Here is a 16,577-nt window from a genome sequence, read left to right as displayed (position 1 = left end):
TACCTGTGCTCTGGAACATTTAATCTCTTATTATATCACTGTTTCTTATAGAAAAGTCTGTTTTGACTGCAGCCTTTTTCTCTAGGAATGTTGTAAGTCGAAGGATCACAAGTATGTGAATAACAGTATTATCCACTTAACATCACTTTGCTATTCACTAATGAATAAATGAAAATGAAGGATGCCAATTTCAAGGCAATTACTATGTATAAATAATTTAAAATATATTAAATATTAATATATGAGTTTTATAATAACTGAAGGAGATCTCAACTCTTCTAATAGGTATTCATTTACTATAACCTCTTAACTATTATATTAGTTAAAACTATAACATTTTATTATTTATGACATGCCATAAAATTAAGTTTATTTAACACTTTATTTTTCAAAATAAATAAGGCATCTGGCATATTCATTTTAACAAGAATCAACTTAACAGCTCAACTTCTAACCTTAACTTGGTGTCATGCCTTACCTGGGCTGAATTTTCGGAAACAGAATTGCTAACTACTGCAAACAATAATAGACATGTTCCAAATTTTAATATTTTTCTTAACATTACTGCAAATTTTTTATTCTGATATTTGATTATGTAAATGAAACTATCTTAATTCTTGCTGTAAACTGACTTATGTTAAATATGAAAGTTTTTGTATAAGCATAGATTTTTCTTTTTTTTTTTTTTTTTTTCATTAAAAAATTTACGGATTTCTAAGATTCAAACAGACCAAAGAGGTTAAACAAAGCTTCTGTTAAACATTTTACAGTGTCACTTTAATGCTCACTTTTTATCTAAGGAAAAATTAAGAAAACCACATGGAGATCAACTTTGTTACAATACTAGAATGAAGTTAAGTATCATATAGAAACATATTGATAATAAATTAACAGCACATGCATTTTCAAATTCCATGTTATCTATACTAGCTCAATAACTAAGGCACTTAACGTAAATAAAATGCTGTACTTAAAGTAAATGCAATGGACAATTTCTTGAACAGTGACATTTGATAGCAATTCACTTCTTTACTACAATTCAGAAAAGGAAACTAACAGGCAGTCTGAAAATTAGCTATAGCGCAAAATTTTATTTGCAAACTTTAATGAGCATTAGCTTCAGACTTTATACTGCTGAACTTCAAACATTTCAAGGATATTAAACTGCAGCATTTTGTAACAGTATGGGTACAAGTACAAAAGTTGTACCAAATGTCTTTATAAATTTAATATATTTATACAATGTTCAAAAACATGAGCACAAAATGTAAAACAACCTTAATGTGTGATCATTACTGTACATAATTTATTCCAAATATCAATATTTAAACATACTCCTACAGTAATAACAATATTAATATTATACAAAAATAACTGTTACAGTGTTGTGCTAAGCATATATTTTGCATAGCATATTTTCTGTACCTATATTAAGATGTACTCTACTTTAATAATGAACAAGACAAAAAATACTGCTTTTAAGTTATTTGATTTTAAAGTAACCTTTTTCAATTTAGACTTACCTTTACAACATTAACTATTAATTTTTATTGATGAATAAAATTAAGAAGTTAATGTGAAATTAAAACATGAAATGCATGTATAAAAATAATGCTAGCTTGCATTTTCTCAAATTTCTACAGAAATGTTTTTTAGTTTAATTTAAGGAGTTGTCTGTTTTGCCATCAATATATTCTAGGTACTCCTTTCCAATTGTCAACATACATACAGATGTTGACAGTGCAAACAATGCTTGCATAATATTGTTTTCTGGTAATAGAGTTTTTGTAGCCGCCCAAACAAGTATAGAGCCAAAGTTAAATAATAGAGCTGTATAAACACTATACATAATGCGATAATACAATGGTGCTCCCACAAGATGCTTTCTGCTATATATATACAATCCAGAACCTAAATGGGAGTTGAAAAGCAGACTGTTTGCAAAAGCTATATTGTGATCTGGAAACAACCTATCAAGAGAAAAATATTAAGTTAATCTTTAATCACACACACACACACACACACACACACACACACACACACACACACACACACACACACACACAGAGAGAGAAGAAATGAAACAACTTTGATGCTTTAACTTTTTATTGAAGAATATACAAAAAAAAGAGCAGTATTCACACAGATCATGGTCAGTATGCTTGAGTGAACATTACATCTGGAAACATAATGTGATATACAGAATAGTTCAATATGTGCACCATTAGCAGCACAGACAAAGCCACAATGGTATTAGGTTTCCCTCCATTTCTGGCATCCCCCTCCCCCCCTACAACTTCTCCTTCAACCCATGCATGATACTAAGTACTATAGGTTTTGATACCTTTCGTGTTTGGGGTTTTCATAAAAAAAAAAAAAAAAATACTGTCTAACTTATCAACAGATAAAGCAAATGCTGATATGATGCACTCTTTCAGCTGAGCAAGTCCTGCACCTTTGTGGCATATACTTTGCCTATCATATAACTCCACAGAAAAAAAAACTGAGCAGGATCTCAATTTTTGGTGATCTTGGTGGCCAAGGAATTAGTTTATTTCTACCCATGCAATGGTTTGGTAACCAGTTATCACGGAAGGAGTGGACATCAGGAAACAATTGAGGAGTTACATCTTGCTGGAATATGAGAGTAGGTTGGAAGTAGAGCTCACAATACCTGTCAAAATCTTAATACGGGTATTTCGGTATTTTTAATTTATGAAACAGGATACTGGTATTCCAAAAAAAACATTTTTCGCAATAAATTTTGATGACAATTAGGTGCAATAAAGTAATTAATTAACTATATAATATCGGTGTAAATACACCATAGTTAACCCATAGATTTGAGCTACGATTGTAGCGTAGAAGGCATCGTTTTAATTGTATCTCATAATGTGGTTGCCTTCACAACAAGATAGTTACTATTGAATTACTTCAAATAAATAACGCTTCTCTAGTAGAGAAGGCTACTGTTATTTATTTTCAGCGTACCACCACCCAGACGATCGTTTCGAAGCTTTTTGGCTTCGTCATCAGTGGGCGGGTAGGTAATACAATAAGCCATCTCAGTTGCGAAGTTATATCCACATTAATGAGAGATGCCAGAAGGGTGTGGTGGTAATGTATTTGGAAAATTAAATGCACTAGGCATAATCCTTATGGGTTTTGATAATTAACTATATAATTATTAAATATATAGTTAATTATCAAAACCCATAAGGCATAAGGATTATGCCTAGTGCATCTCTCATAATGTGGATATAACTTCGCAACTGAGATGGCTTATTGTATTACCTACCCGCCCACTGATGACGAAGCCAAAAAGCTTCGAAACGATCGTCTGGGTGGTGGTACGCTGAAAATAAATAACAGTAGCCTTCTCTACTAGAGAAGCGTTATTTATTTGAAGTAATTCAATAGTAGCTATCTTGTTGTGAAGGCAACCACATTATGAGATACAATTAAAACGATGCCTTCTACGTTACAATCGTAGCTCAAATCTATGGGTTAACTATGGTGTATTTACACCGATATTATATAATAAAGTAATGAAAAAACAAGTAATTACTTGAATTCAAGTTTTAAATCAAACTTTTATTACAATAATAAATATTCTATCAAAAATTATTAAACATACAGATAATCTAAAAACAAAAAAATAAGCATCCAACACTACCTGTCCGAATAAAGTGAGCTCTTAAGAAACTCAACAGTGTTATCGTTTAAACTGGATCTAATTTTGGTACATATTTAATTAGCGGCAGAAAATGTTCTTTCGGATTCTGTGCTGTTTGGTGCTTTGTACTGAGATAGGCGTAGACGACTTGCAGTTTAACCCCCCCTTATTTCCTTTTTATCAAAAATAAAAAAATTTCCTTTTTGACTTTTTGTGGCACTATACCCGTATTAACAAAAGAAAGGGACTGATGTTTAAGCTTGGTGAGGAAACCAAATCTAAGTTGGAGGGTTATTATTATTATTTTTTTTTTTATTAATTTTTATTTGCCTGTACCTTAGTATGCCCTTCAAAATACCTGATTGCATTAAAAAATGAGAATTTTCAGGAGCTGAGCGATATTCCCCCCCCCCCCACAGGAGTATATATATTATATATCGTATATATATAATATGTGAGCTGTCAGTTTCTCAAGAGCAATGACAAACATAAGACAAAAGCCATTTATCATACAAATCTACTTACAATACATAACTGGTGTTCATTTACATCTAATCTATTCATTTTTCTCATTTAACCTGTTAATACATGCTATCATTTCCATAAAATTTCTCTCAATTAACAATCTCTACTCTCTCTCTACAGCTTCAAACACTAAACTAGTTCAATCTTAATCACTTCCTCATATTGCTCTTAATCACCCCCTCATATTTCTCTTAATCATCAATATCAATTCTCTTCACAACAGCAATCCATAAGTCGCTAACTTAATGCTAACAATTCCATGTAATCTCTTAATTTAGCAATATCAATTTTCTTTACAACTTCAACCAATAAAGCAACTCAGTACTAGCCATTTCCTTATTTCTCATGTTTCTTCAACTTCCACCCCTAAAATAATCTCCCACTTTATCTAGGTACCATTTCCAATACAACACAGTTCAGAGGACTTGCCTTCCTCCTCTTTCATGGTGGGATTCCTTTGTGCGGGTTCCTTCCACTGAGTGCAGTGATGTCTCTCTCTTTCTTCTTAGTTGAACTTTGCATCTCTGCTGTATAGCTCTTCCTGTACTGTCTTATTTCGGGATTTCAAGAACAGTTCTCTGTTAATACCGAAGGAAATTACCACAGCAGTAGTAGAAGCCAGGGCACTATCTGACTGGCTTGTTATTTAACTTCCTGATTAACTTCTAGCACAGGAATATGCCCGGTGGAACCCTTCACCATATAGCTGGACACTCCCAGAACTGAAACCAGAACTACCACTGGAAGTCTGCAACCCCTCTGAACAACTACCACAAACCCCTCTTTTGGTGCAAGCACCTTATTTATTTCCTTCTCATTTATTTATTTATTTATTTATTTATTGAATTGATTGCAAGTTACAATCGCCTCTTGTACTACTTTTTTATATGCAAGCTTATGCACAAACCCCAGAGGGGTTTGCACGCATTTACGTATCTCCTCCTATCTAATTTAAACTTTATCCAATCACGGTGTTATTTTTTAAACTCACTCTTCCTTTGGTGGGAACAACAGAATATTTTTCCCAGACAACAAAACGCTTTCATCTTTTACCTCTAGATCACCTGTTCACAATACCTTTGAACTGCTCCATACTGACACCCTTTCCCAAAATGCACTAAATGTCGCATCCTCAAGTAGAGGTGTAATAGAGGGATTAAACTATTGTTCAGAAGCTTTTAATTTTAACCCTTCCGCACCTGTCATACCATTGTTCACCATATTCCTTGATTGCCCTACCAAGCCTATTCCCACTAATAGAAATATTTCTGTAATGATGTTTTCATTATTCCTTAATAAGTGCATTACTTCCACACACGCTATACTTACTAAGAGAAATATATTTGTAAGATTTTTTTGTTTTACAGTTTCATGACGTTTTCAAGTTTCCATTGCATTTGTACTGTGTATAACAATCCCTTATTTGAAAATGCAGCAGTATTAATGATTTATTGTTGTCGATTTTATAACCTTTATGCAAATAAATCATGGATAATTATTTTTTAAATCAGCACGGAAAAACCGGTATTTTTGTATGAATACCCGGATTTGAATACCGGAAAAAAATGACCGGGATCCCGGAATCACGGTATTGTAAGCCCTAGTTGGAAGTCTGGAATTGCAGAACCACAGATATCTGAAGGATGTCTAAGTATACATGACCTGTGTCTCTGGTGACTAATTCAGCCATCAATAACACACATCTCCTCACTTTTTCTTATTAGGTCATAATCCAGTCTGATTCCATTATAAAAAAAATATAATTTATTAACATGAAACCTGCAGAGTGGATTCATTTCTATGTAGATACCTATATAATTTCAAAAAGTTCAGGTAACATGCACAAGAAATCAACTTAACTACACAACATTTAATGATTTATTTCAAATTTGAAAATATCTGCAATTCTGCCCAGGCAAGATAGGAGAGAGTATATGATGAGAGCCTTATTGATCAGTTTGGCCCTGAAGAGTTTTTGTTCAAGGCCCATGGGGAAGTATTTTTCCCAGTGTGGTCTGTGGTTGTTAACAGGAGAGCTATTGAGAGTTTTCTGACCCATTAGATGGGTCAGAAAACTGCTAACTGTGGGGGATACACTGACTAATAGATTAACAATGGCTGTGGGCAAAGATGAAAATGATTCTTGCACTGTTCCTAATGGCATTTACAGCAGCCTGGAAAGCAAGGTACCAGGGATTTCAAGGCTTGCTATGAGTCATCATGGAACAAGGAAATACATGCCTTATATTAGGGTAACTAGGGGTAAGGAGAAGTGCATGTATGCCAATGGTAGTAGCATAATAAATAACTTTGAATTTGAAGTTCTGGTGAAGTCATCAATGCAGACATTGTGGGGATATCAGAGATGTGGTGTCACTCAGAAATAAGGGATGCAGAATTTGAATATGGAGAGAAGAGTGTGTCCAGAAATGACAGGCAAGATAGGAGGAGGGGGGATGGTTATGCCCTTAGTTAAGGGCACATAAAATTTAAGGCAGTACATCCAGTTAACATAGGTGGCCAGTGTAACGTTGAGGGGGTCTGGTGTGGCATAAGCACTGAGAAAGCAAAAATGAGAGTAGGAGTGTGTTATTAACCAACCAAATGACTATGATGAGTACAGAGAAATAGTGGGCCAGTAAATCAGAATGTCTTATAATGAAAGAGTTTAACTTTCCAGATATTGACTGGAACTCATAGTTGGTCACTCACACGCTAGCAAGACTTTTGTGGATTTACTGGTTAACAGTTTTCTATAGTATCATGTTAGAGAGGCGACGAGAGAGAGAGAGAGAGCAATACTCTTAGTTTGATTATTGATAGTGATTCTTTACACATTAAGAATCTGCAGATGAAAAAAAAAAAAAACACTAGGTGGCAGTGATCACAGGGTATTGATGTGGGATTTAATTAAAGATGTATAAATTAAAGGGTTTTTGCTTTTGTAAAGGAGACTACAGTGGTCTCGGGCAATTTTTAAATCCTATAAAGTGGGACCAACTAATGATATTATGAACAAAAATTCTAAATGGGAAGCATTCAGGGAAATAATCATAGAAGTTATGTCTTTTTATACCAACTAAGAAATCCTGTTCAAGGATTAGACCTAAATTGATGTCAGGTGATACAGAAGCCTATGCTTTATATAAACTAGTGTACAATCACATCACAAAGGAGGTTAGACAAGCCAAGGCAGATTGCAAAAAGTCTCTTAACAAAGAATGACAAGAAAAGCAGCAAATAGGCAAAAAGACTTCTTTTATTTATATTAATAGTAGAAGGATGTGGCTGAATTGTGTTAGTCCACTTAATGCTGATGGTTTTGCTGTTGATTTTCCTGCTCAGGTTGCTGACAGGCTCAATAGGTATTTTTTATTCAGACATGAGAAATTCTTTAGGGAAGGGGATGGCAAAAGTTTATCAAAATCTAACAGGGGGCTGAATATTTTGTGATACTGTGAGAAAGTGGAAGAAATTGTTGAACTTAAAAAAAAAAAAAAAAAGCACCTGGTGTGGATAGGATCCATTAACAATTATATTAAGGATGGCAGCAAAGGAGGTATGCAAACACTTAGCCATAATTAGGAGAGCTACTCTTGGGGTAGGAAAAGGATTTGAATATAATCGTGCAGTCTCATATGAAGTTCTCTGAACAGTGCATCCTTGAATTTTGGTGAAGTCCCTGTGGAGTGCAGACTTTGGAATGGATCCCCAATTCAAAAGGGTAACATAAGTAATTAGACTTATTAACCTAACTTCAGTTCCAGGGAAAATAATGGAGTCACTGGTTAAAGAAGTAATGCAGGACCATCTATGTCGGAGTGCAGTTATACTTCATTCACAGCATTGATTTGTTAAGGGGGATCTTGTCTAATCAATTCAATTGGATACTATGATAAGGTGACAAAAGAACTGGATGCAAAAAATAATTTTGATATCATATACGTTGATATCATATACTAAAAGTATCAAACACTTTAGGAAAGTTTTTGATATTTTTGCACATAAAACTGCTGTACAAATTAGAGCAGTGTGGCATTAAGGGAAATTTATAGCTATGGATAAAGGGATGGTTGATTGGGAGAAGACAGATTTTTTATCAAGGGATACTGCTCTTCGTGGACTAATGTTATTAGTTGTAATTACCACAAGGTTTGGTGCTGGTTCCATCGTTGTTTTCTGTAATTATTATTAACATTAATTTTTTATAAGGCTTAAGTTTTTGGATGATATACAATGGTTAGCAGGGTGGTTAATGACAGTAATCAAAGTATGCTTCTGCAACAAGATTTGGAAAAATTAAGCAGATGGACTGAGAAGTAGTAATTTAATTTTGAAAAATGCAAGGTACTGTGCCTATTGGTAACAAGTAATCCCAGGATAATGTATCAACTGTGAGCTTGGGGATGCAGATTACCATTAGTAGAGGCATATGATGCAAGAAAGCAAGCTAATGCAGCATCAGCCAAAAAAAAAAAAAAACCGACTCCCATTTCACCCCTCCGTTCATTCAAAATACCTGTCCAGCTGAATCTTAAATTTATTTAGGCTATCAACTTCCATAACAAGGGCTGGAAGTCTGTTCCACCAATCAATTACCCGCTGGCAAAAGGCAAATTTCTGCACATCTATCCTGCATCTGTCTTTCCTCAATTTGAATTTATGCCCTCTGAGCAAGAGGAAGAATCCCATCAGCATTGAGCATGCTCAAACCATTCTAAGCTTTATACACCTCTATCAGATCAGATCACTTCGCCAGTGCCTAGTCTCCAGACACACTGTAATTTGCAAAACTTGAGCCGTTCTTCATAAGAGCAACCCTTTGTTTTCCATTCACTAATCTTGTTGCCCTTCTCTGTACTTGTTCCAGCAGCTCTACATCCTTCTTGAAATGAGGCCTCCAGACCTGTATACAGTCGTGTGGCCTGATCATTGCCTTATACAAGGGAATAATTACCTCCTTATCTCTACTAGAAAAATTCCTGTATATCATTGACAAGACACCATGAGCTACTCTTGCAGCCCATCTACACTGCTCAGAAAACTTCATATCTGCCTTCACAATTACCCCTAGGTCCTTTCCATTCTCTACCACTGTCAGTGTAGTACCACAGAGTTGATACATTGCTCTGGGGTTACTGTTTCCCATATGTAGTACTTTACATTTGTCAATGTTAAACTTCATTTGCCACCTCTCAGCCCATCTGCTCAACCTTTTCAGAACCTGTTGCAGCAGCATACTGTCAGTAGTTTCCTTAACAACACTGCCAACCTTTGTATCGTCTGCAAACTTGGACATTAAGCTTGATATACCATCATCAATATCATTTATAAATACAGAAAACAACAATCGACCCAACACTGAACCCTGAGGGACTGCACTAATAACATTAGTCCATGATGAGCAGTGTCCGTTGATTACCACTCTGTCTTCTCCCCCTCAACCATCCCTTTATCCATAGTAGCAATTTGCCTCCAATGCCACACTGCTCCAATTTGTGCAGCAGTCTTCCATGTGCAACAGTATCAAAAGCCTTTCTAAGATCCAAATGTGTGGTGCTACTCTTGGGGTAGAGGAAAATGAAAAGGATTTGGATGTAATCATGCAGTCTCACATGAAGTTCTCTCAACAGTGCATACATGCTACTAGGCCAGTCATTGGAGTTTCGTCAACAATATGCAGGAATTTTGCTGGCAAAGGATGAGGTAACTGACCATTATGTAAAGCAGTGGTCAGATCATATCTTGAATAGTGCATACAGGTGTGGAAGCACGTATTTTTGGAAGGATGTATAGCTGCTGGAACTGGTAGAGAGAAGGGCAAAGAAATTGGTGAGGGGAACAGATTAACCTAACCTGTTGGTTAGGTTAATCTGGGGGTATTCTTACCAAGGAAGGCTTAATTTCTGCAAATTGCAATGTCTAGAGACAAGGTACCTGTGAGATGATCTATGTAAGGCGTTGGATGGCTTGAATAAATAAATGCAGGTGGGAACCTTCCTCTTGCTCAGACTATGCACATGAGGGGGAGGAGGCATAAATTCAAATTGAGGAAAAGATGGTTGCAGAACAGATGTGTGGAAGTTTGCCTTTGGTCAACAGGTGGTTGATTGTTGGAACAAGCTTGTCCATTGTGAAAATGGATAGTTTGAATACATTCAAGGAAGATTTAGATAAAATATTGGAATAGATTAACTATTTATTATTATTATCATTTTTTTTTTTTTGGTTGATGCTTTATAAGCTTGTTTTTTTGCATCACTTTAGCATTAGCATTAGTAGAGGCATTTGATGCAAGAAAGCAAGCTTATGCAGCATCAGCCAAAAAAAAAAAAAAAAAAAAACCCACTTGCACTTCACCCCTCTGTTCGTTCAAAATACCTGTCCAGCTGAGCCTTAAACTTATTTAGGCTATCAACCTCCACCACAAGGGATGGAAGTCTGTTCCACCAACCAACCACCCGCTGGCTAAAGGCAAATTTCCGCACGTCTATCCTACATCTGTCTTTCCTCAATTTGAATTTATGCCCTCTCAGGTGATTTTTCTGAGCTAGAGGAAGAATCCCATCAGCATTGAGCATGCTTAAACCATTCAAGGCTTTATACACCTCTATCAGATCACCTCGCTGGTGCCTAGTCTCCAGACACTGTAATTTGCAAAACTTAAGCCTTTCTTCAAAGAGCACCCCTTTGTTCCATTCACTAATCTTGTTGCCCTTCTCTGTACTCGTTCCAGCAGCTCTACATCCTTCTTGAAATGAGGCCTCCAGACCTGTATACAGTACTCTAGGTGTGTGCTGACCATTGCCTTATACAATGGAATAATCACCTCCTTATCCCTGCTGGAAAAATTCCTGTATATCATTGACAATACTCCATGAGCTACTCTTGCAGCCCGTCTGCACTGCTCAGAGAACTTCATATCGTTTTTCCATCGAAACTGCCTATCTGTTTATCTTTTTTAAAACTTTATTTTCTCCGTCCTGCACAACCACCACCAAGTCCCTTTCATTCTCTACCACTGTCAGTGTAGTACCACAGAGTTGATACGTTGCTCTGGGGTTGCTGTTTCCCATGTGTAGTACTTTACATTTGTCAATGTTAAACTTCATTTGCCACCTCTCAGCCCATCTGCTCAACCTTTCCAGATCCTGTTGCAGCAGCATAGTGTCAGTAGTGTCCTTGACAACCCTGCCAACCTTTGTATCATCTGCATACTTGGACATTAAGCTTGATATACCATCATCAATATCATTTATAAATACAGAAAACAATAATGGACCCAACACTGAGCCCTGAGGGACTCCACTAATAACATTAGTCCACGATGAGCAGTGTCCATTGATTACAACTCTCTGTCTTCTCCCCCCACTTGCCACCACTACTACTAACACACTCATGCGTGTGAGAGAAAGAGATTTATTTGAGTGGCATAAATTATTGAAATAGCATATTTAGTTAATTTAATAGAGCTTCTTAGTTAAGCTTTGCTATTTATTCTCTTTAAGTGAAATATTTGATTCTGCCCATTACCAGTACTGATGGAATTATTTAAAAATGGTTTTTGCTGGTTTTAAATTCTTTTCAGTCTAACCAAATGTTATCAACTGAAATTGCTTAATGGGAAAGAATCATAGAACTTGCTAAATTTTTATACTAACTAATATATGCTGTTCAAGGTTTCCAACCATAAAATCAACCATTCTATATGTTTTCCCAATATGGGCTATGATTGCCAAATCTAATTTTAAAAACTTCCATCTGTCGAATATTGGCTTCTAAAATGGACCTTTTCAAAATAAACTAAGGAAATCATTTTAAAAATAATTATGCATGTATAAAGCTTAAACTACTCTCCATTTGAAGATGAATTTCAAAAGTCATTTTTATCTCTCCTCAGTACTCTATAATTCAAAGCTGACTCTCCTGTTATTTGGTCAGTAACTGAGTGATAAATCTCCCACCACATATCAAGCTTAAATTAAGAAGAATGTGCATTTCAATTATTTAAAGCCTAAACTCATTGGCAAGTGTATATTAATTTGACCTTTAATTTGATTGCACTTTCTGCTCTGCCTAACTTCAAGCATTAATTCCTTTAACATTGACCTTATCCTTCTCACTTCTGATCAGAATTATTTTTATCCTTATGTAAAATAATTTCTGAAATGCATTTCTATGTAATTTAGACTTAATATAAAAGCAACCTCTTTGTCAACATCAGCTGTTAGATAGACTACTATATTAACTTTACTCTTCTACTTTATATTATTATTATTATTTTTTTTTTTTTTTTTTTGTCTGTATGTAATTGACTCTTCCCTATGAATTATTGTTTGTGACAATACTCATTCTTTATCTTTGCTCCAATTTTATTGTTGTTACAGAGTTATTAGTTTTATATTGCTGTACATAATGTTATTGTTACTGATGTGTATTCCCATTATTTTTATTGTTAGATTTAATAATATACACCTGTCTGCCCTCTTAGCTGTTTCAGGGCATGCCATGTGTTATTGGTTATAGTACCCATCTGTTGTAGTTGTGACTTGCTCTGGGAACACCTAACTTATGTACTCTGTGCCAGTTTCAGTACTGTTACTTGTGCAGCTGTGTGCATGTGCTGCTAACACATAGCTACACAAGTAATCCTACATTCATAACCTGTTTTTATTAATGTAGGGTTACTCCTTAAAACCAAGGGACAGAATTAAATAAAATAATTATATTAAATACATGAAGTTATGAATTTTGTTTAATTAATAATCAAACAAATAGCATTATAGTTATATTATACTATTAATTAGTAACTTTTATATTAATTAAATTATAAAAATAATATAATAAATTAAACAAAAATAAAATAATTATAAAATTATATACAGTTAAAAGGATTATCCTTTTTTTTTTTTTTGCAACCAGCAGGATTTAAATTGCTCAGTTTAAATGCAGTGGTCCTAATGTTGACTTCAAAGCAAACACTGCATACATGAGCTGCATTGATACTGCACTACTTTCTAAGAAATGACATTCCAAAAGGTTAATCAGATATTTATTGAAAAAAGGTGGGTCAAAGATTAATCCGCCAATTGCACTAACCACTAGTTTCAAACATATATATATCTGAAAGTAATGCAATACCAGGGCAACTCATTGTGAAGGATAAAACTTGAGACAACACTTTCCATTTGACAGTTTGAAAATGGCAGAAGGTTATCAAATTGTAGCAAGATACTTAATGATTTTGTAATAACTGAGAGCAAAGTGGAAGAGAAATTGTTGAAGTTAAACGTAAGAAAAGCACCTGGGGTGGATGGGATCTATCCAGTTATATTAAAGGAGGCGGCAAAGCAACTAAGCAAACCCTTAGCCATAATTATGAGAGCATCCTTGGACTCAGGGGAGGTTCCCACGGACTGGAGATATGCAAATGTATCCCCAATTCACAAAGGGGGATCGAAGGGTGACACGAGTAATTACAGACCAGTTAGTTTAACTTCTGTTCCAGGTAAAATAATGGAGTCGCTGGTTAAAGATGCATTGCAGGATCATCTAGACAAGACTGCAGCAATAATTCAGACACAGCATGGGTTTGTTAAGGGAAAGTCTTGTCTGACAAATTTGATAGGATATTATGATGTGGTTACAAAGGAACTGGATGCAAAAAATAATTTTGATATCATATATTTGGATTTCAGGAAAGCTTTTGACACTGTTGCGCATGGAAGACCTTAATACCATTCTGCTCCATGTACAAATTGAAGCAGAATGGTATTAAGGGTAAGTTTCTACAATGGATAAAAGGATGGTTGAGTGGGAGAAGACAAAGGGTAATTAATGGGCGCTGCTTCTCGTGGACTAATGTTATTAGTGGAGTCCCACAGGGTTCGGTGTTAGGTCCACTGTTGTTTTGTATATTTATCAATGATATTGATGAAGGTAGAAGGTATATCAGGCTTAATGTCGAAGTTTGCAGATGATACAAATGTTGGCAGGGTTGTTAATGGCAGTGGGCTACTGCAACAGGATCTAGATAATTTGGGCAGATGGGCTAAGAAGTGGCAACTGAAGTTTAACCTTGACAAATGCAAAGTACTGCATATGGGTAGAAGTAACCCTAGAGAAATATACCAACTGTGTGGTACTACACTTAAGGTGGTAGAAAATGAAAAAGACCTGGGAGTAATTGTGCAGGCAGATATGAAGTTTTCTGAGCAATGCAGACAGGCTGGCAGGGCAGGTCACGGGGTTTTGTCAATGATATATAGGAATTTTGCTAGCAGGGAAAAGGAGGTCATTATCCCTCTGTATAAGGCAATGGTCAGGCCACGCCTTGAGTACTGCGTACAGGTCTGGAGGCCTCATTTTAGGAAGGATGTAGATTTACTTGAGCATGTACAGAGAAGAGCAACAAGATTTGTGAGGGGAATGGAAGGATCCTCTTACCAAGAGAGGCTTAAGTTCTGCAAATTGCAGTGGCTGGAGACTAGGCACCTGCACGGTGATCTGATTGAGGCATATAAGGCCTTGAATGGGTTGAGCACGCTGAATTCTGATGGGATCCTTCCACTTGTTCAGATTACGAACCTAAGGGGCCATAAATTCAAATTAAGAAAAGACAGATGTAGAATAGATGTGCGGAAATTTGCCTTTAGCCAGCAGGTGGTAAATTGCTGGAACAAACTTCCATCTGTTGTTGTGGAAGTTGATAGGTTGAATAAATTTAAGGAGTAACTGGACAGGCATTTGAAGGGAATGGTGTGTGTTTTTTTTTGCTGCATAAGCTCATACATTTGCTTTCTTGCATCACATGCCACTACTACTACCCTAATTTTCACTCATATTCACACTAAAGCAAAAATAGCAGTGCTAAAGGCATGTTCTATTGTTGACCATTTTAAGAGTGTTCGTTAAGTATTTGGTAGACTCAACATGAATGTAAGGAGCACCACTTAGAAGCAATGTTAGCAATAGAAGGCTAAAGACTGTAAGTAGAGTATACTAATCCTGGATAAATTAGATAGATAGGCTGAAACCATTGATTGATAAATGCAAGGATAATATATCAATTTGGTAGTACCATATTCAAGGTAGTGGAGAATGAAAGGAGAGGGAGTGTATGGTTTTACACTGCAAAAAGTTCTCTGTGCAATGCAGAAGGCTGCTAGGACAGTTCATGGGGTTCTGTGATATGCAGGAATTTTACCAGTAGGAAAACGAGGGGATTGTCTGGTTGTATCAGGCAATGCCAATACTTAAGCTACATTTAGAGTACTACATATAGTATTCTATGGCCTACAAGAAGAAAGCCTTGTTTTAGGAAGGATACAGATATGTTGGAATGGGTGCTAAGATGAGTAAAAATATTTGTTAGGGCAGAAAAAGGTACTTTCACCCGAAAGTACCTTTTTCTGCCGAAAGTATGAAAGAAGGGGGTTTTGTAAGTTACAGCATCCGTAAACTAGACACCTGTAAAGAAATGATTGAAGTTTTAAGATTTACAGGAATTGAGTAACCTAAATTCTGACGACATCTTACCCCTTATTTGTTCCAACCATCACTCTGGCTGCAAGTCAATGTTATGGATGGAACAAATTTCCACCAGGTGTGGAAGTTTGTAATCTGAATAAATGTAAAGGATTAGACAAGTTATCAGAAGGAATGGACAAAAGAAGTGGGTAGTTTTTTCTTTTCTTTTTGACTGATGCTGTATAAGTTAGCTTCCTTACAACATTTTGCAAAAAATGAAATATTATTATTAGCCATGTGGTGCAAGGAAGCCTGAGGCTTACGCTGCACCAGCCAAAAAAAATTTAAGTTACCCTGAGAGAGAGAGAGAGCAAGCAAGCAGTAGAAGGAAATCACCAAGATAAGAATGATAATATCCATCTCAGTATCCTGGGTATGCCAAGCCCATACTCACCAGATGTGAGCGTTTTTGTGTCATCTAACATGTAATGTCTACCATGAAAATGTTATACAATTGGTACTAATTTTTTTTGTAATTTACCTGGAAGAGATGTGTGGAAGAAAGATTGTAACCGAAAAGGCAGAATAACTAACTGCTCCCACAAGGGGCATATAATAATAATACACATTTCGTTGTGTGAATGGTTTTACACTTGGGAAGTATGTCATTACAAAATCTGCAATCACTTTTTTTTTACGGGAAGACACACTATCATCCATATTGAAACAGCTGTAAACGATATACAAGTTCACTCCGCTGCTCCCTCTAACGAATAAATCAAGAAAAACATCCGAAATGGCAAAATTTTATTTTATATACTGTACTTAAATTGAATCAGCGAATGCTTGTCTCAAAAAAAATCACGCGACTATTATTATTAGCCATATAGTGCAAGGAAGCCTGAGG

General features: G+C 35.7%; 1 protein-coding gene across 1 annotated transcript; it reads right to left on the bottom strand.

Annotated features, from left to right (window-relative positions):
• Window positions 1–1,657: 1,657 nt before the first annotated feature.
• LOC150081767 (uncharacterized) lies at window positions 1,658–16,398 on the bottom strand. The gene is made up of 2 exons (XM_090380314.1): window positions 16,212–16,398; window positions 1,658–1,970 (listed from the first exon to the last, which is right to left on the bottom strand). The coding sequence occupies exons 1-2, from the start codon at window positions 16,388–16,390 to the stop codon at window positions 1,658–1,660; spliced, it is 492 nt and encodes a 163-aa protein (XP_090236440.1). The 5' UTR covers window positions 16,391–16,398.
• Between the last annotated feature and the right edge of the window lie 179 nt (window positions 16,399–16,577).

This window comes from Mastigoproctus giganteus, chromosome 8, assembly GCF_048544385.1.
Source record: "Mastigoproctus giganteus isolate SK-2022 chromosome 8, ASM4854438v1, whole genome shotgun sequence".
Lineage (NCBI taxonomy): Eukaryota > Metazoa > Arthropoda > Arachnida > Uropygi > Thelyphonidae > Mastigoproctus > Mastigoproctus giganteus.
Note: the sequence above shows the minus strand (reverse complement) of the source record. Positions and strands in the feature narration are given on the sequence as shown.